Source organism: Notolepis coatsorum, assembly GCF_963971535.1.
Source record: "Notolepis coatsorum genome assembly, chromosome: 16".
Lineage (NCBI taxonomy): Eukaryota > Metazoa > Chordata > Actinopteri > Aulopiformes > Paralepididae > Notolepis > Notolepis coatsorum.
This window is the reverse complement of record NC_140180.1, coordinates 17,223,415-17,243,110: the sequence shown is the minus strand read 5'-3', so window position 1 is coordinate 17,243,110 and position 19,696 is coordinate 17,223,415. Positions and strand designations below refer to the sequence as shown.

At 44.8% G+C, this 19,696-nt stretch overlaps 1 protein-coding gene across 1 annotated transcript in view; it reads left to right on the top strand.

Annotated features, from left to right (window-relative positions):
* Positions 1-6,202: 6,202 nt before the first annotated feature.
* The window catches only part of atp7a (ATPase copper transporting alpha), a 67,614-nt gene continuing 54,120 nt past the window's right edge, over positions 6,203-19,696 (top strand). The window contains exons 1-2 of the mRNA XM_084332272.1: positions 6,203-6,467; positions 12,855-12,985. Of these exons, the coding sequence (XP_084188398.1) occupies positions 12,866-12,985 (120 nt within the window). The 5' untranslated portion in view covers positions 6,203-6,467; positions 12,855-12,865. The remainder of the gene's footprint in view (positions 6,468-12,854; positions 12,986-19,696) is intronic.

Here is a 19,696-nt window from a genome sequence, read left to right as displayed (position 1 = left end):
TTAGACATGTATCAGTTTGCTTATCAGCCCAACAGGTCTGTAGGGGATGCTGTATCTATGTGTTTACACACCATCCTGCAGCACCTGGAGGCCTCTGCCACTTATGTACGAATTTTGTTTATTGATTTTAGTTCAGCGTTTAACACGATTGTGCCTTTTAAACTATTTGAAAAACTTAAATTGCTCGGAATTGATGAGTCTCTGTGCTATTTTATTCTAGATTTTCTCTCAATTAGAGAACAAGTGGTTAAAGTAGGTAATTTGTTCTCTAGATCCAGGACCTTGAACACTGGGGCCCCCCAGGGCTGTGTTCTCTCTCCTCTGCTCTACTGTCTATACACTAATGACTGTGCCTCCCACTCTGATTCTGTCCGATTTTTTAAATATGCGGATGACACAACAGTAGTGGGACTAATTAAGAATGGGGATGAATCGGCCTATAGAGCTGAAGTCGATAGCTTTGCTGTATGGTGCAAGGAGAACGACCTGCTTTTAAACATCTCTAAGACAAAGGAAATTATAGTTGACTTCCGGCGCGGGGAGGCAGTCCACCCTCCTCTGTACATAAACGGCCAGCAGGTGGAGAGGGTAGACAGTTTCAAATTCCTCTGCATCACCATATGTGATCATTTAAAATGGGAAGTTAACACCAGCCTCATAATTAGCAAAGCCCACCAGAGGCTCCACTCCCTGCGCCAGCTTAAAAAGTTTGGTGTGTCCAGGGAGGTGATGCTTAGTTTTTATAGAGCCACTGTGGAGAGTGTCCTTACCTTCTCAATGACTGTGTGGTACGGAAACACCACCGTCCATGATAGGGGACATTTAGAACGAACTGTACGCACAGCGTCAAAAATCATCGGCTGTGAGCTCCCCTCTATGGCCTCCATTTATGCCACACAAATCCGGCGGAAAGGGGAAAAGGTGATCAGGGACCCTTCTCACCCTGCTTACGACCTCTTTAACCCCCTTCCCTCTGGCAGAAGACTCCAAAGTCTCAGGTGCAGGACATCCCGTTTTAGAAACAGTACATATCCCGAGGCTGTCCGTCACCTGAACTCAAGTACAAATGTACAGGCACTTTGCACAACAAGGGCTAGCACCAGCCAACATGCACTTTAAGACAATATGCACTTTAAAAACTGGAACACTGAGCAATTTATTTTAGGTACTGTAGCATTCTTTCTTTTTAATTGTTTGTGTAAAACTTTTTATTGTGGGGATTGTATTCTTGTGTTTTTATATTGTATGTTTTTAACATTGTCTGTACTGTATGTGGCACCAAGACAAATCCCAATCAACAGTGTTGAAATGGCAATAAAGTTTCTATCTATCTAATCAGTAAGAAACTATTAGTTAGAGATTGTCATCTTTTAACCTCCAAAGTTGCCATATAGTCTACGGTTTTCCGTCAAGTAAATCTTCTCTTGTAGCCAAATGTGCATCCAACCTATCAGGCAAAGGCACAATTCAAACTGAAGGATTTGCTAGATGGGGTTATTTTGTCAAACATATTATCCGGTGTGAAAGAAGTCTGGAAATATTGCAATAGATAGATTAGTCAGTGGATTTGCAATGCAAAATAGTATCTTAAATCTACATGGCAAATTAGCTTTAGCACTTCCACAAATACACAACCCATCCTTTTTCAAGAGGAAATGAGAAGATATGGAATGTATGGGAAAACCCCAGATTTATTTATTTACCCATGCCCCAAACATTGTCTAGTGTGATGTTGACTAGTACAGACCATAATATCACTGAATGCTGTAGTATTGAGAAACTGCATCCTCTCACCAGGCTCCAGTATAATCCAATGGGGTTGACAAACTCTTGCCCTGTGGGCTTGTATTGCAACCTGGTGAGAGAAAGCAGCAAAGTGCTCAGTTTCTAATTACTAATGCAATCAGTGAAATTATGGCCTGTAGTCATTATGCCAGACAATGTTTAAATAGGGCCTGAGTAAACCTGTCCTTTAATATGTGCAATGTGCTACCATCTACACACAGTAACCAATCTGAACCTTTAAAGGGATATTACACTTTAGTATAACTTGTCAAAAATGTGTAGTCTTACCTCTATCTAAAGTCATCTAATGACCACTGCTGTCCCTGTCGTCCACTGTCAACACCACCATTCCTCCCAGGTGTCAGACTCCTCATTCACTTCCATTAATTTAGCTGCTGAGAGGTTACCCTGGTGTCCAGGCATCGCCTTTTGAGGGGTCTCTTCTGGCCTTTTTCACTGGGGACCGTGGGGCCTCCAAGAAGAGACGGGGTTCCCTACACCACATGCTCTCTCAGCGGTCCAGTGCTACTGAGTATCCATTGCCCAGTGCTGCGGATTCCCCACTGCCCAGTACTACACATTCCCCACTGCCCAGTGCTACACATCCCCCACTGCCCAGTGCTACACATCCCCCACTGCCCAGTACTACACATTCCCCACTGCCCAGTGCTACACATTCCCCACTGCCCAGTGCTACACATCCCCCACTGCCCAGTGCTACACATCCCCCACTGCCCAGTGCTACACATCCCCCACTGCCCAGTGCTACACATCCCCCACTGCCCAGTGCTACACATCCCCCACTGCCCAGTGCTACACATCCCCCACTGCCCAGTGCTACACATTCCCCACTGCCCAGTGCTACACATCCCCCACTGCCCAGTGCTACACATTCCCCACTGCCCAGTGCTACACATCCCCCACTGCCCAGTACTACACATTCCCCACTGCCCAGTGCTACACATCCCCCACTGCCCAGTGCTACACATCCCCCACTGCCCAGTACTACACATTCCCCACTGCCGAGTGCTACTGACTCCCCAGTGCTACGGACTCTCCTCTGCCCAGTGCAGCAGATTTCCCTCTACCCAGCATTTTCTTTCCTGTCCCTGTGGAGCTCCCAGATCCTGTCTCTGTGAAGCTCCCTGCTCCTGCTCCAGTCCCCGACAAGATTCCCGCTCCCGTCCCCGAGGAGATCCCTGCTCCAGTCTCGGAGTCCCCGGTTTCTGTCCCGTCTCCCAGAGGGCCCCCTGCACCTCTGGCTCGTCCTACCCCCAGGAGGACCCCTCGTCCCCCTAATTCCCTTCTCCAGCCCCTATCTTCCTGGTTCCTTTTCCCAACATCCCTTCTCCAACCCCCTTCCTGGTTCCTTTCCCCAACCTTCCTTCTCTTGGCCCCTTCTCCCAAGTCCCCTTCTCCCTGGTTGTTTTCCCCAGCCCTCTGCTCCGAATCCCCTTCCCCAGCATTCTGTCCCTTGTCCCCTTCTCCCTGGCCTCCTTCCCCAGTTTTTCTCAAGTCCCCTTCTCCCTGGTGGGTTGCCTCAGTTACCACCCTCCCACCCTGCTCATCCCCGGGCGGTCGTGTGAGACGTCTGGAATCCGTCCCTTGAGAGGGGGGTACTGTCACGTCCCACCGGTTAATGGACTGTTCTCCCCTGCTCTACCTCTCCCCATCCCTGTATGTTTGTTCCTTGTATTTATGTCCCTTAGTGTTCTTTCCCTTATCTCTCTTGTTCTCTATCGCTCTTGCAATTCATGTCCCCCTGTTAGTCTAGTGTTACCAGTGTCTCCAGTTATAATCATCCCAGGTGTTTCTTGTCATTTGTTCATGTGTATTTGAGTTCCTTGTTTCCTGTTCTCTGTCGGTTCATTGTCTTTGCTTGTCTCCACTACGCTGTCTATGTTGCTCGTTCCATGTTTCCAGGTTCCTCATTTATAGTAAGTGTTCCCTGTGTTAGTTGTTTTGTGTTACGTTTTTTCCTCTTCCAGTTTGTCACTGAGAGGTTTTGTTTTGTTGTTTTGTTCCTTGTTCCGTTCTAAGTTTATATCATTATATACCCTTGGACTTGAAGCTGTCTCCCCTAGTGGCACGGTGGTGTAGTGGTTACTGGTTAACACTGTCACCTCACAGCTAGAAGGTCCTGGGTTCGATTCCCGCTTGGGGACCAGGTTTGCCGCGTTTCTATATGAATTGAAAATGGGGGACCCTGATGGAAACAAGACAAACGTCTTTCTCAGGTCTGCATCCCCTTAACAATTGTGTGTATTGAGCCGTACTGTATTGTACCCATTCGGCAATCTGTTAAATAAAGTTTTCATTCATTCATTCATTCATTCATTGATTGACAGGTACCCAGGTGGGGTATCTCCCGGGCCTTTCTGTGTGGAGTTTGCATGTTCCCCCCATGCTCGCAATGGTTTCCCATCCCGATAAGATAAACCCAATGGAAAAACATGCACAACAGATCGCTAACGCTGTCGCATCCTGACCGGAAACATCACTGCCTGGTATGGAAACAGCACGGCACAGGACAAGAAGGCCCTACAGAGAGTGGTGCGCTCAGCCGAGCGTACCACGGGTATTGCACTACCCCCCCTGCAGGTTCTATACAACAAGAGGTGCAAATCCAGAGCCTGCAGGATAATGAAAGACCCTCACCACCCCAATAACAGCCTGTTTCAGCTGCTGAGGTCAGGCAGACGCCTGCGAACCCCAGCTACTAGGACAGAGCGGCTTAGGCTCAGCTTCTTCCCCCAGGCCATCAGAGCCATGAACAATGAACATTGAGTGCTCAGAACATTGAACTGTCCACACACAAGCACACATGAACACACACACGACACGCACACTGTGCACGCTCACACACGAGCAGCCACTTAACACTTTAACATGAGCGGGCACACACTCATGTCGCACACACGCACACTTATGGCCAAAGGAAAGGACACTTTAAATTAGAATAACAGGAACAGTGTATTGCACTACCAAAGCTAACTAGCATGTCCCATATGCTCTGTAAATAACTATGTACAGATACCGAGATGTCACTCCATGTTACCTGCTACCTGTTACTGCACAATGTTGTTTCCTTCTTTTGATTCTATTATATGTACCACTGTATTGCACATCGTTGCGGGCAAGACCACCCGCATTTCATTGTATACCTGTATGCCGTGACAATTAAAACTCTTGACTTGACTTGACTTGTCCCTGACGAAGACGGACAGGAGCCCTTGTCTTCTCCCAGCTGCCCTTGGGAGGGGAAGGACGACAGGATGGGAAAAGTGCAGAGAGACATTTCATTGGCGACTCAGTTCATGTGTGTGTGTGTTCCTGTGGGTTGTCCATCTCGCATGTGTGTGTTATTCTGCATGACAAATAAAGACTTCTTCTTCTCTTCTTGTCTGCAATTGGGTCCTACGTTCACCCCCACATGTGACAAACTGCTGAAACAAGTTCTGCTAATGTTAAATAATGTGCTGCCATCTTCTGAAACTTGCATCTGACCCTGAGTCAACAATAACAACAATAATAATAATAATAATAATAATAATAATAATAATAATAATAATAATAATAATAATAATAATAATAATAATAATAATAATAATAATAATAATAATAATAATAATAATAATAATAATAATAATAATAATAATACACAAGAGGTAGAGACGTCATCTGATAATCAGAAGGTTACCGTCCTTGAGACCGATGAGAATGTGAGGCATAACCATAAGTTGTAATGCGCTTTAGATAAATGTGCTCTATAAATTCTATTTGTTACACAAAGTTGAGCCAAAATGCCAACCTATGGTCTCTTAGATTTGAAAAGGCAGCATTCCAAAATGAAGAATAAAATGTAAATTATTAATGGTAATAATCTGATAAGATTAGAGTAGTCTACACAGAATAATGGTAATAATCTGATAAGATTAGAATAGTCTACACAGAATTGGAGATATTAGTGTTTTGTGGTTTGTGGTTTCTGTGGTTTGAATGGCACCATAACTGGTTCAACAAGGTCTATTGTTATATTTTCACAACACCTGCATCCAGATAAGATTTTTCTCTGTGGCTGTATTTATAGTTAGTCTTCCGTGACTGCTTTGAAAAGTGATACAGTCTAAGGTAGCGACATTCTTTTCATATTTTTCTCCCATTTGGTCAATTTCTTGATCCTTTTTTTCATACAGGAGGAGAGGAAGTTTGCTTGGCCCCTCCCCGCGGGATGTGCTCTGAAGGGAGTAGGGTATATCTGCAGAGCCGCAAGCCCAACGTCTGGGCGGGGCTTCGGGGCTTGTACTCCGCCCAGACGTTGGGCTTGCGGCTCTGCAGATATCCCCTATTGTCTGAAGGCGCACGCACACAGAGACTCCTCTGGAGTTGAGCAGTAGTGTCTGTGTCGTTAGCCTGGCAGGTCGGAATGAAGTGAGGACATAGCTAGCGCTATAGAAGATTTGTCATATTTTATTATTTTATCAGAATAAGGAAATGTCTTTTAATTCGATACACGAGTAGCGCTAGTCACAATGATTAGGACGTCCCACTTCTTCGTTCATTTCGCCCAATACTAGCTTTCAACGTTAGAGCCAACATTAGTTAGCTTGTTAGCTTCAGCTAGCAGCCGACACACTTCAACGTCAACAAACCACAGCAACCACGTCCTCAAGGCGTAAAAGGTGAGAATTAACTGGCTGTTCCGTTATGTCTTATTATAAGATGCAACATATTTTATGTAGACAAATTACATTTTGCAAGCTTCTAACTCATATCCTTATAATTCCTTATTCTGATTGCCCCACAGTTAGATTTATTTAAACTTAACGTTATCTACTGGTAATTATATGAGTTATTAAACGTTAGCTAACTTTACAGAACACAAGTTAACGTTAGGTACATTTGCCGATCTGAATTTTTTTATGGAATTAGCTGTCATTTAGTTAACTTACGTTTTGTAAATGACTTGTTTTTAACCGTTCTTCCATAATTATCCAAAACTTGTGTGCCAGGCAGTTTGATTGATTGAACATTTTATTAACATAATTGCAGAATGGGTACAGTACAAGTACAGTACGGCTCAATATAGACACAATTGTTAAGGGGATGTAGACCAGAGAAAGACTTTCGTCTTGTTTACATCAGGGTCCCCCATTTTCAATTCATCATAAGTAGTGACATGTAAAGGGATGTTGTCATTTTATGGAAAGAAACATGCGTTGGTGCTTATGAAGCTTTGATGTGGATATTTAACTTTAGCTGAACTTGTCAAAATTCTGCAGATCTAAGTGTAGATCTACAAGTAAACAAGGCATCGTTGTCCCTGTTGTCCGCTGTCACCTCCATGACACCATGTCACTCAGTCTTCTCATTCACTTCCATTCATTTTGGGGATCTAGTCTAAGTGAAATATCCCAAGAAGAAACTAGGAATCCACAATAACATCTTTTCACTGCCGATACCAATTCCAAGTCCTAAACATTCAGTATCAACCGAGTACAGATCTGATCCATCAATTTCATTGAATATTATAAATTTTAGACCATTCGTTTGGGGTCATTGGACAAAAATGATTGACATATAAGCAAATGTTTCTCCATTAGAGAGATCTAACATGTGTCTAAAATGGGAAATTCTCTGATACGATATCCTCTTTTAGGAAACCCCACCCTTGAGCCAAATTACCATGTACTCTCTTAGACGGCTTTAGTATCGTGAACAACTCAAGAGAGAAACAAGGCTCTCATGATAGAGACCTGTAGCTGCTCCAGTGTGGTTTGAACCAGGTATATATTAGGGGTGGGACGATACATCGATCCAGATCGATACATCGATGTAATTATCAACAATCGAATCGGATCGATGCAATGTAATAAGATCGATTCATATCGATACTCTTATTTTGAAAATCCTGTGGCGAGTCTCATATCCGCCCAAGAACAACAGCAGTAGCACCGTGTGTGTAGACGTTACAGCATAGCATTCTCCCTTTCTGTGTGTGTGTGTGCGCGCGTCTTTGGAAAGACCAGATGAGGTCAGAGGAGTTTGATGTTTAAATGTTATTTAAACATAAACAATATAATACATAATAAATGTAGGCCTATACATGATCATGCAACATCAACAAATTGTTGTAGGAACGGTTTGGGAGAGGGAGGTAGGGAGGGGTTTTAGGTTGAGTTTTGAGTTCCAAAAAATGGAGCTTAAAGTTTAAAGCTCAATATATCAAAACGTGGCACTTTACAGTGAACAGGAGGTCTATTTGTATTAAAAACAATAGATTGATTTTCCTTTAAATGTCTGGAAGAGCTCAAAAATACAAATGTCAAATGATATTTTCGTTACCTTTTTTTAGTTGATCTAAATGTTACTGATTGTGTTAAATGGGCATATGATATCATCTCATATCGATTGCAGGCACCTGAATCTAATCTAATCGTATTGTATCGTGAGAGACTTTGTGATATCGGCAAATATCGTATCGTTGTCCAAAGAATCGATATCGTATCGTATCATGATGAAATTGGTGATTCCCACCCCTAGTATATATTTGCTGTAGCATGTGCCCATATTGTCACCCTGGGGCTTGTCACTGTGTCCAAAAAAACCTTATTTATTATCAGTGGAGGAGCATTTAAATTATTATAATTTTTGTTTACAGTTTCCCCCCCCTCCTTTTTCATAAGGTTAACATGCTTGCATAGATACAGTACAGTACATACATGCATACATACAGTATACACATACAGTACATACACACAGTAGACACAGTTACAGGGTATACCTGACCTGTATTATATACCATACATTAGGGTTGCCACGGTGATGTGAAATATCTGTAGATCGCTTACTTTAATCTTTAACGTTATGAGGCTACATTGATCCACTGTGTCAGACAGACAGTGTTGACGTTATGTTCTTCTCATTTAAAAATAAACCAACTGACAGTAATACCTTCCATCAATTTTCTATCCGTTCATTGAGGGATCAATGTAGCTGCAGCCTTATTTAGTGCATCGTGCAAACTGGACCGGTCCTCTGAGTCTGAGCTCCTCTCCAGTTGATGTGCTGCAGGGTTTAATCCGAAATATCTCCAAATCCTCTGCCATCGTTGTGTAACGTGTCGTGTCGTCTCCAGAGCTTCTTTCTCTCCTTCATGCAAAGTTAAATCTCAGTGAAAGTGAAACTTAAGCTACTACTGCTGTGCACAGACCTATAAAATAGATCTACTGACACGTTCCCTTTTATAATGTTGTCTGATTGATTAAGTATTGATAACACGCTTAGTATTTTCCAAATTAGATTTTTTTTTATTTGATGGATGTGGGCACTGATGTGCCAAAATTAACTGTATGGGTTTATTTCTATTTTTTAAAAAGAGCCTGTACACAGAGTATACATGTAGAGGGAGCTCCGCCCTACGAAGGCAAACCACAGCAACAAAGCCACTGCTCCGCTCCCCGCCACGGAATACACCCACACTCACACATACACATACTTTACATACCTACACTGTTTTTTCCTAGGGTTTATAGGCTATACACACAATATGTTATGGGCATACCCATATATCCTACATATATCATGTGTACATACAGTGCTCTTGTAGATGGCGGTAACCTCTATTCTAAGTTCCATGTTCCCTACAGCGCAGGAATAAAAATAAATACAATGAATTGTTCCCTTCCCTTCATCCTGTCCCTTGACTCCCCCCACCCTCCCCTCACTTCCCCTCTCCTTATTGACCAAATTATTATTTTTTTTATAAAAAAAAAAAAACAATTATTATAAGAGTCTTTGCTCTTGCTTGTAGCTTTGGGAAATACTTGCTGATTCTCTTATGACTAAACTGTCCCAAAACCATAGGAATGATACATTCATTGTTGTTTCCGTGACTTGCATGGGAATCCCTTTCAGATATGTTGCATATCATTATCTGGGCACTGTGTTTTATACACCTAACGTTACTTAAACTTGAATGTCTGTGTGGGAAGGAATTGCTAAATATGTAGGGGTTGTCAGTGAAATATTGAATTTTCTCAGTTTATGATGCCATGGTCACCAAGACTGTAAGAGACTGAGGGCTAGATCCACAAAGAATGGATTGCACGGAGCAAGTTGCACCCTTACTTAAAATTCATTATGAATTGAAAATGGGGGACCCTGATGTAAACAAGACGAAAGTCTTTCTCTGGTCTGCATCCCCTTAACAATTGTGTGTATTGATTGGATGATACGAAATTGGGATGGGAGAAAATATAGAAAAATGGGAGAAAACGTGGATAAAAAAAAAACAATTGTGTGTATTACGTGGCGTAGTGGGCAAGGCGCTCGCCACGAATGCGGAGACGCTGGGCTCGCCTGTTCGAGCCCAGCGCTCCACATTGCTTTCAGTTTAGCTGGTCGTTCATACTAATACACATTGGCCGTATTAGGGGGTGGGAAACTGATGGGTGGGGATCGGGCGTTGTGGACAGCGACTCCTACAGGTCGGTTGGTGCGCCTGCGCAGTAGAATCAGGAAGTGTCGGGGCAGCGTGAGCCTCCCACGCGTTACTCCTCGCCACTGAGAGATCGAGCTGCGCAGGTGAAAAGATGCGACTGCTGTTACCTCAAGTACCGGAGGGGACTTGTGCTATGTATGACTTAGTCCACATTGCAGCCGGCTTGTGGGAGGCAAGAAACAGAGTTCGTGACAGGGGAGGGTTGAATTGGATGATACGAAAATTGGGATGGGAGAAAAATATAGAAAAATGGGAGAAAAAGTGGATAAAAAAAAACAATTGTGTGTATTGAGCCGTACTGTATTGTACCCATTCTGCAATCTGTTAATAAAGTTTTCATTCAATCAATCACCGTGCAGATTGATTGATTGAATGAACATTTTATTAACAGATTGCAGAATGGGTACAATACAGTACGACTCAATACACACAATTGTTAAGGGGATGCAGACCAGAGAAAGACTTTTGTCTTGTTTACATCAGGGTCCCCCATTTTCAATTCATAATGAATTTTAAGTAAGGGTGCAACTTGCTCCGTGCAATCCATTCTTTGTGGATCTAGCCCTGACTGTTGGGTTGAGTTCCTTATGAGAAGTTGTATGACGTCAGTGAGTGAATTAGCTTGCCTGTATTGCCCATCTTTATTCTGTCCTCTGTAATCAAGGGCCCTCTTAGTCAATTAATCGGCTGATTTGGTCTCAGTCGACTAGGGCTGTACCGAATGCTTCGAAGCTTCGATCATAATGTTGACATTCGAATTCTAAATCAACATTAGAATTTTTAATTTTTAATTAAAAATTTATTTTTATATTTTCTTTTATCTTTTTTATTTATTTTTTCTATCTGTTTAAACCAATGGGGGGGGGGGGGGGGTTGGCTACACTAATATTATAATATTATACATAAGTAGTCACCATCACTTTCATACCAACCGTGCCCTTATTGGATTGTTGATGAAACTGATGAGTTATATTCATTAAAGAAAGTTGATTTAATAAAAGAAAAATACTAATTTAATCAGATGAATCACTTTATTAAAATTGAGGATTTAGTTTTAATTTTTGTTTTGTTTTTTTGAAGTACATTTTTTTTTATAGACATTCGGAGCTTCGTTCGAATACTTCAATCGAAGCTTCGAATGTTAACAAATGACATTCGGTACAGCCCTACAGTCGACCAAGACGTTAGTTGATTAGGTGCTTTTGTGCTTTTTTCTTATATTTATATCCTGAAAATAATTATATCAATATTATATCTCTGGTAAGCATTACATTTAAAGAGGTCCTTCTGCATGATGGGAAACATAATCTTACAGATTTGTCGATTAACGAATTGATTGGTTGACAAAATCCATGACTAGTATTAGTCGACTAAGGATTTCATGAACTGGAGTATATAAATGAGTACTCTTCTTTTTCTTTCGGCTTTTCCCGTCAGGGGTCGCCACAGCGGATCATCCGTTTCCATCTGTTTCTGTCATCTGCGTCGTCCTCTTGTCACTCCCGCTGCCCGCATGTCCTCCTTCACTGTGTCCATAAACCTCCTCTTGGGCCTTCCCCTCCTCCTCTTTCCTGGCAGCTCCATCTCCAGCATCCTCCTCCCGATATCATGTACCCCACCTCCCTCCTCCGCACATGTCCAAACCATCTCAGTCTTGCTTCTCTCACTTTCTGCCCGAGTAGTCTCACTTTATGACTACTGAGTAATAATAATGTATGTACAGTGTTATAGTATTATGTACAGGTATGAAAACACTATGGTAGTAGAGTAAGTCATACTGGCCAGCGGTATAACTAGTAAGAGTAGGTAGGGATATATTAGTGATGCACCGATGTGAAAATTGTGGCCGATACCGATATTAATATTGCTGTTCTGGCCGATACCGATATTTACCTATGTCGATATCTCTGTATAGAAAACACTTTTTTATGATAATCAAATAAAGAGCTATTTTCCTAAACGCATTTTCTTTTAACTTTTGTAATTTATTTTCAGAAATGACTGATATTTTGAAACTATTTAAGGCCAAAACATGTAAAAAAAAAATAAAAAAGATTAAAAAAAAATATCGGTCCATATCGACCCTATCTTGATATCGGACCAATACCGATGTGTAAAAAAAAAAATAAAAAAAATGCTATATCGTGCATCACTAGGATATATACAGATATAGATATATATATAGCCTACAGGTATGTAAAAAGGATTATATGCAGGTATATTCAGCCATGTGAATAAATATATATGGTAAATATCAATATATATATATCAATATATATGATATATACAGCATTATTGTACACGCTATCATACAGAGTTATATGGGTATGGGTAGACAGTATAGGCAATGGAGTTCAGAGTTTATGCAGTATTGGGGTGGGGCTGTCATCGTGGTAGAGAGTTCAGAGAGATGACAGCTGAGGGGAAGAAGCTGTTCCTGAGCCTGCTTGACTTGGAACGGAGATTCCTACAGCGCCTCCCAGAGGGAAGGAGGGCAAACAGTCCGTGATTGGCATGAGAAACGTTACAGCAGTTTGTTTAATATTTTGACCTTGTCCGCTTACAGACTGAAGAACCATGACACTGAAGACCAGGCTGTGCTCGGTTACCCTGGGAGTGGAGGGCATGACGTGCGGCTCCTGCGTCCAGTCCATAGAGCAGCGCATCGGAGGTCTGCCGGGAGTAATACACATCAAGGTGACTGGCCTTTAAAATCACAACCCCACTGTACAGCATATACGATTTCAGGACTAGGTTTCTTTGTGGCCGTCAGTTTTTTTAGGTGATGCTGTTTATATTGTATTATTACATGGCGTTTTAACATTCGCCAAAATGCTTGATTGTGATTATAGCGCTCGGTTGCCCCTGACAGCGGTCAGTTATTTCTCGATAACTGACCGCTGTCATGGGCAACGCGCAATAATGACCGCTGATACGGGTAACAGAGCGCTATTGACCAATCACAATCAAGCATTTTGATCGCAGTCACGAAAGCTGCTCAGCATATGCACAGCTGCACTCATCAGTGCAATCAGACTACACACCTGCCGGCTGCCGGCGATGACAGAGGAGCCACAGAACAACTGCGTCTGCATTTGATCTCGTCTTGTTGATGGTGTAAAATGAATTAGGTATATTAGAACTCTGTGTCGGTCAATTATTTTGCGACAATGACCTCGTAGCAGCTATACATTATCCCTTACATAATATAGCCTATATGATTATGTTAAAGTGTGTTTTAATCATGAATGCTAAGTGAAAATTGGAGATGCACTGTTTTGTGGATCAGCAAATGAAGCTGTCTATTATACATGTATAATATAATATTATGTTATATGTGGGGCGGCTAGGTGGTGTAGTGGTCTAAGGCACTCGCCACCAGTGTGGAGACGCTAGGATTCGCGTGTTCGAATCCAGCTCTCCACATTGTTTTTCAGTTTGGCTGGTCGTCCGCAGTAATACACATTGGCCGTATTACGGGGAGGGAAAAACTGAAGGGTGGGGATCGAACGTTGTGAACAAGCGACTCCTACAAGTCGGTTGGTGCGCCTGCGCAGTAGAATCAGGAAGTGTCGGGGGCAGCGTGAGCCTCCCACGCGTTACTCCTCGAACACTGAGAGATCGAGCTGCGCAGGTGAAAAGATGCGACTGCTGTTACCTCAAGTACCGGAGGGGACTTGTGCTATGTATGACTTAGTCCTCACTGCAGCCGGCTTGTGGGAGGCAAGAAACAGCGTTCGTGACAGGGGAGGGTTGAATTGGATGATACGAAATTGGGATGGGAGAAAATATAGAAAATGGGAGAAAAAGTGGATCAAAAAAAAAATAATATTATGTTATATGTAATACTCCTTTTACACCAATGGTCATGGTTAAACACAGGTTTGACCCGGGTCCACCCTGTGTTGGTCATCATCGTTTAATTGGACCAGGGTTCGTAGGTTTCTTCCCCCTTAATCGTCATATCCAAAATGGGTTGTTGTGTTTTTACCCTTTAACTACCACACCACAGAAGGTTAACCTTTCACTACCACACTACAGAACCGTCTTTAATGTGAAAGTTCTGTATTGTTAGTGGCTTAGCTTGGCATCACCTACTGCACTATCTCGCGTACGTGCACGCGTACTGAATAAACCACAAATGTACCTCTAATACCAGTATTAGTCTGACCACACCCCTCATCAGCTTACCTTCATAAGCAGGTGTGTGGTCACCTGCTCTCCTCCTTCTCGCTTTCACCACAAGGAAGTGCCTCGGTAGTACCCCACTTGACGTGTCGTTGATAGTTGAAAAGAGTTGTGACTAGGTTTACATTGTGCCTAACCTTTTTCTTCTCTCACTTGTTTATATAAGAAAAAGGTTTGGGTCATAATGTATTCCGCGGAGAGTAGACCCGCTAGACCTACTCTTCACCACCGATTCTCCATTCCCGCCTCCGTCGTGCGTTCCGGTGCTGGGCTGTTGCCACTCTCGTGGTTGGCGACCCAGCCCGGGAGACTGCCGGTGGATAGTTTTTCTCACCGACGAGCCGAGGGTTCGGTGCCGTCGCTCCGGCGATGGCCTGATCTCGACTCTGGTTCCTCTGTTTCTGGGGAATCGCCCGTTGATGAACGGGGGATTGTCTTAGAGCCAGAGGATTTGCGACGAAAACTTTTTGCGTCTGCTCGCTCACGTCGTAACATGGTGGCGTGCAGACGCGAACGGCCTGGGTTTGGGGAATTGCTGGAGACCAGCGAGGCCGCGTCCGACTCTGGATTTCTGATGGAAACTGAAGACTTCATGGAGGAGGCGGACGGGTTCTTGTATGATGGTCCCGTGGAGGGGAGTATCCCTCCTCCGGAGACCCCGGAGGGGGGAGAAATGGCTCCACGGGGCGCCTTGTTCGAGGATGTCGGGGAACCACCTTGGCCTCATCGACAGGATGCCCTACTGTCAGCCGCATCGGATTGTGGCTCCTTGACCAGTCGCAGCCTGCTGTATGCGAGGGATGCGGGGTCGGTGGAGGAGGGTCCGCAGGGGGAACTGCGGGCCTTGTTTCCCGAGCTCATGGCGGTAGCCGCCGCTGCAAACGGTGTGCCGCTGCCGCAGCCATTGCCTGCTCCTGTCCCTGATGACCTCATAGGCCATCCCTGGCAGCGTCCCCCGGTGAGAGGGGTGGACGTTGTCTACCCATTTTTCCCATCGATGGGGGCCTATGTTCGTCGGGGTCAGGCGGTCTCCAACATCATGGGACTAACTCCCGCCTACGTACCAGTTACGCGGGTGTCGGGGTTGGTCAAAGGTATGGGGGAGGGCGTACCTCGGCTTGACAATCCGATGGCCGCGCTCCTCTGTCCGGATATGGTGTGGGAGCCCCTATGCAAGCCGGTCCTCCAGGGGAGGTCGGCTAGGCGATTGGCTTATTGGGGTGACCAGTCATTTATCGCCGGTACACAGTCGCTGGCTGTGGCCTCTAACATCGCTGGCTAGATTTGTATCGGGGATAATGACGGGCGGCGCGGATCTGAACGAGGTGAGGTGCGATCAGATCACCCAGGCTGCGGGAGCTGTGCTGCACCTCTCCCAGGTGCTAGCCATAGCCATGGGTAAAGTGCGCGCCCTGGCCACCCTGGGCCAGCGTCATCTTTGGCTGGAGCAGGCCCGTGTGCCGGAACGGAAGAGAACCCCTCTTCTGACGGCCGCCCTCTCCGACGCTGGCCTGTTCGGGAAGGCCCTGCTATTGATGACCTCAACATGCAGAGAGATGGCAGAGGAGAGATCCATCCTCCAACCCCATTTTCCGCCTCCCGTCCTTGCCGGTGGGGGCAGAAGGCTTCCGCGACGTCGAGCTGTCTCCGTCGCCGCTACCACTGCCTCCGCCGCCGCTGCTGGCCCTGCCAAGAGGGCCAGGGGACGAAACGACGCTTCGGCCACCGCCGGCCCATCCCAGACCGGAGGAGACGGTAGGGAACGTCGTGTCCAGCAGACTGTGACCTACCGTCCCTCCGGGGCTCCCCGGGGTGGCAAGACTCGAGCGGCGCGAGGTGGCAGGCGCCGTTGAGTGACTTTTCCCCCTCTGTGTCCCCTCCTCTACACCCTCCCCGGCCCCTCTATGATTTTGTGCCTTGATCACATATTATTTATTAATAAAAAGTTCCCTGATATAAGGGGGACTGTGTTTGGCCGAACAAACTGTGTGTTTCTTCAATACAAATCATGTGGTGGGGTTGTGTTTTATGAATCTACCCTGTTACGTTGGGGGAATGAGTTGTGTTGTGTTACGAGTTTTTAAGCAAGGTCTGCAACTTACACTCGGTAATAGGTTCTATTAGCTTGATGCTCCACATGCAATTAGAACTGGTGATATTCCATTGCTTTAACTAAGTATATGTGTTCACAACGCTGTGTTGTTAGTTGCAGTAATGCTCGTACACACTTTTCATGGCCTAGCCATTACTCTCGTTCAACGTCTTCCTATAGCATAGGCTGCGGGTATGGGATTCACGCACAGGCGACTTGTGTTTTGTTGTAAACCCTTTTACACTTTGTGGGTAGCTAACATTGTATTAGCTTATGCTATATATATTTTGTTCTACCGGAGGTTTTCAAAATGGCTACGGTTGTTTTCTGTGTGTAGGGATAGAAGGTGTGTTTTTCGGGAGGGGGTGTCGGATAAACCCCTCCTTTTTCCCACTTGATTGGTTTAGAGGGTTTGTTGAGCATCCTGCTGAGCCAGTCAGGGCCAAGCCGGTGCTTGGCGGGGGAGGGGGGGGGGGGGAGGGGTATTCTACCGACTCCTGTTATGACAGGATCCGGTGGGTTTTCCCCGCCCGTTATAGCGTTGTTGCTATGGCGACGCCTTCCATGAGCTGGTGTCGTAAAGATGTCGAGGTTAGAGCGCAGGACTTAACCTGCTGCGCTCGTTTTTGTGTCAAACTTGAGTCTGTTGGTCACGTGTCTCACAGTTTACATATCTTTTTCTTGACCGTGGTCTCATGTGGGAAGGTGTTTCTGGGGGAATCTGGTCTTACACTCTGATTAAAAAGAGTGACTGGATTAAAATCATGTGAAAAACAGGGTTTTTTACTCCCAGCTGTGCAGTTAGGTCATACATGTGATGCCTTTTCTTTATTTTATAAAGAGTTGAATGTGTCTTGATGGATATGAAATGAGGGTCCCTGATGGAACAAGACTAACGTCTTCTCAGGTCTGCCTCCCCTTATCTTTTTGTGTGTATTCCTGTACTGCAGTCTGTTGGGTATATTTTTTCATTCATTCATTCATGGAGTTGATTGCATCTCGCCCCTCTTGTCGTTTCCCTGGGCGTCTTGGGGATTCAATATGGTGGTCTAAGCGGCCTATTGTTGATGTGGGTATGTCCAAACGCACACATAGTGCTGGCTCAGGATGTGCTTTGGCCGTTGCTGACTGGCGCGCCTCGTTTGCTTTGGTAAAACAGCGTTTTTATGGAGCAATTGGGATGGGGGTTTTTCCTCTTCCGACATCCTGTGTGTTGTCGATGGTAGGGGTGCACCGATATATCGGTCGGGTATCGGTATCGGCCGATAAGTGCCTTGTTGACTGCTATCGGCCTATCGGCCGATAAGCTCAAATGTGCCGATAGCAGTCGCCGATAACTAACCATCCATTTGTGTAGCGTCAAGACAAAAAAAAAAATTCACTCGCGACCTACCTGCACAACGCCCGCCGTCCGCCCCACACACACACAAGCTACTGCATCAAAGTTACTATTTATGATTAACAAGGCATTCGTTTTGTGGCATTAACGTTATATAGTTAGTGTTACACGGACAATAACATCAGCATATTATTATTACCCATAGCAGCAAGGCATTACTCCGAGTCCGTTCATAGCCGGGAGGCAGACGACTAACGTTACTGGTGAAAATGTGATTTACGTTGGAATACTCCTTTGCCAACTTGCTGTACTTTGCTTGCAGGTCTGCAGCCATTATTACTGGATTAAGAATAGCCCCAACTTTAGCCAACGTAACGTTATGGCTAAACCTTTAACATTAGTTAACCCTAGCTTTCGGTTAGCTGTTCAATGCTAATGTAATAACACAACCAAGCGAATCCATCAGAGCTCCCCATCAACACCGCTCTGTCGGGAGGATGGCATTTAAGAAAGTATCTGCTGTTAAAATGACACAAACATTCGTTTTGTGGCATTAACGTTATTATAGTTAGTTACACGTTCAATTACATCAGCATAGTATTTACCCGAAGATAGCAAGCAAGCCGTGCATAGCTCGGTTACATTCCGTTGCTCATTCCGTACCCAACTACACATTCTGCAATCTGTTAATAAAGTTTTCAACCAGACAAATGTATAGAAAGGCTTTGTTTTATTATAACATTTGTTGCAGTAAAATCATTGTGTCTCGTTTGGCCATCCTGTGGAGCGCGCTGGTCGGCGGGCACTGCCGGGCAGCTAACTTATTAGCTTGTTGTGGTTCTGAGTTTGACTCGCATTCTCGCAAGCAGATCATCAATGGCGGCATGCCCCGAAGTAGAAAAATGAATATTCGCTTGGTGGTAAGCAGGAGGTGGGTGCTAGCGCTGTGGCGTAATTGGCCGAATCGACTGTCAATCAAAATGGTTCCATTGCATTGGTTGAAAGCTCTGGTTGAGAGAATAGTATCCCGCTGCAGGCCGCCAGAATGGTTCCATTGCATTGGTTGAAAGCTCTGGTTGAGAAAATAGTATCCCTCTGCAGGCCGCCAGACGATACTGGGAGAGGGATCAGTGATACCATAAACATATTTCTTGATGTTTCCTTTTTTAAGTAAGTAAAGAGGCCTACAAATACAAACACACATACAAATATACAGTAGTTTCATTAAAAAAATTAAAAAAAAATTAAAAAAAAAATTAAAAAAAATATTAAAAAAAATTAAAAATGCTTATTTTTTGCCACAATTATCGGTATCGGTATCGGTATCGGCCGATTGTGTTAGTTGAACAATCGGTATCGGTATCGGTGGCCAATTTTCATATCGGTGCACCCCTAGTCGATGGGTTCCCGTTCATGTCAGGGGATGATGACGGAATGGGTCTGGGCATATGGGAAGGGTCTCACGCCCTAGGGGTGGGCCGCCGGACGCGGTTCATACCGACACGTCTGGGTGGCGCCTTCTTTTTATGTTGGGATCAGACGCGCATATCTGCCCCTTCTCCTGGGGTTGGCAGGTCGGCGTGATTAGGGCACGGGACTGGTTCTGGTCGCGCTGGTCCAGATCAGTGCACCCGTTGTCCGCTGGGGATGCAGATCTGCTGTTCTGGTACCCTGAGGGACTTAGGGTTTTTTCGGGGGGAAAAATGCTAGGTCGATCCGGGTGTCACAGGGTTGTGCGTTATGGGTTGACCTGTAGGCCCGGGATGGCCCTGTTGGGAACCGGAACGCG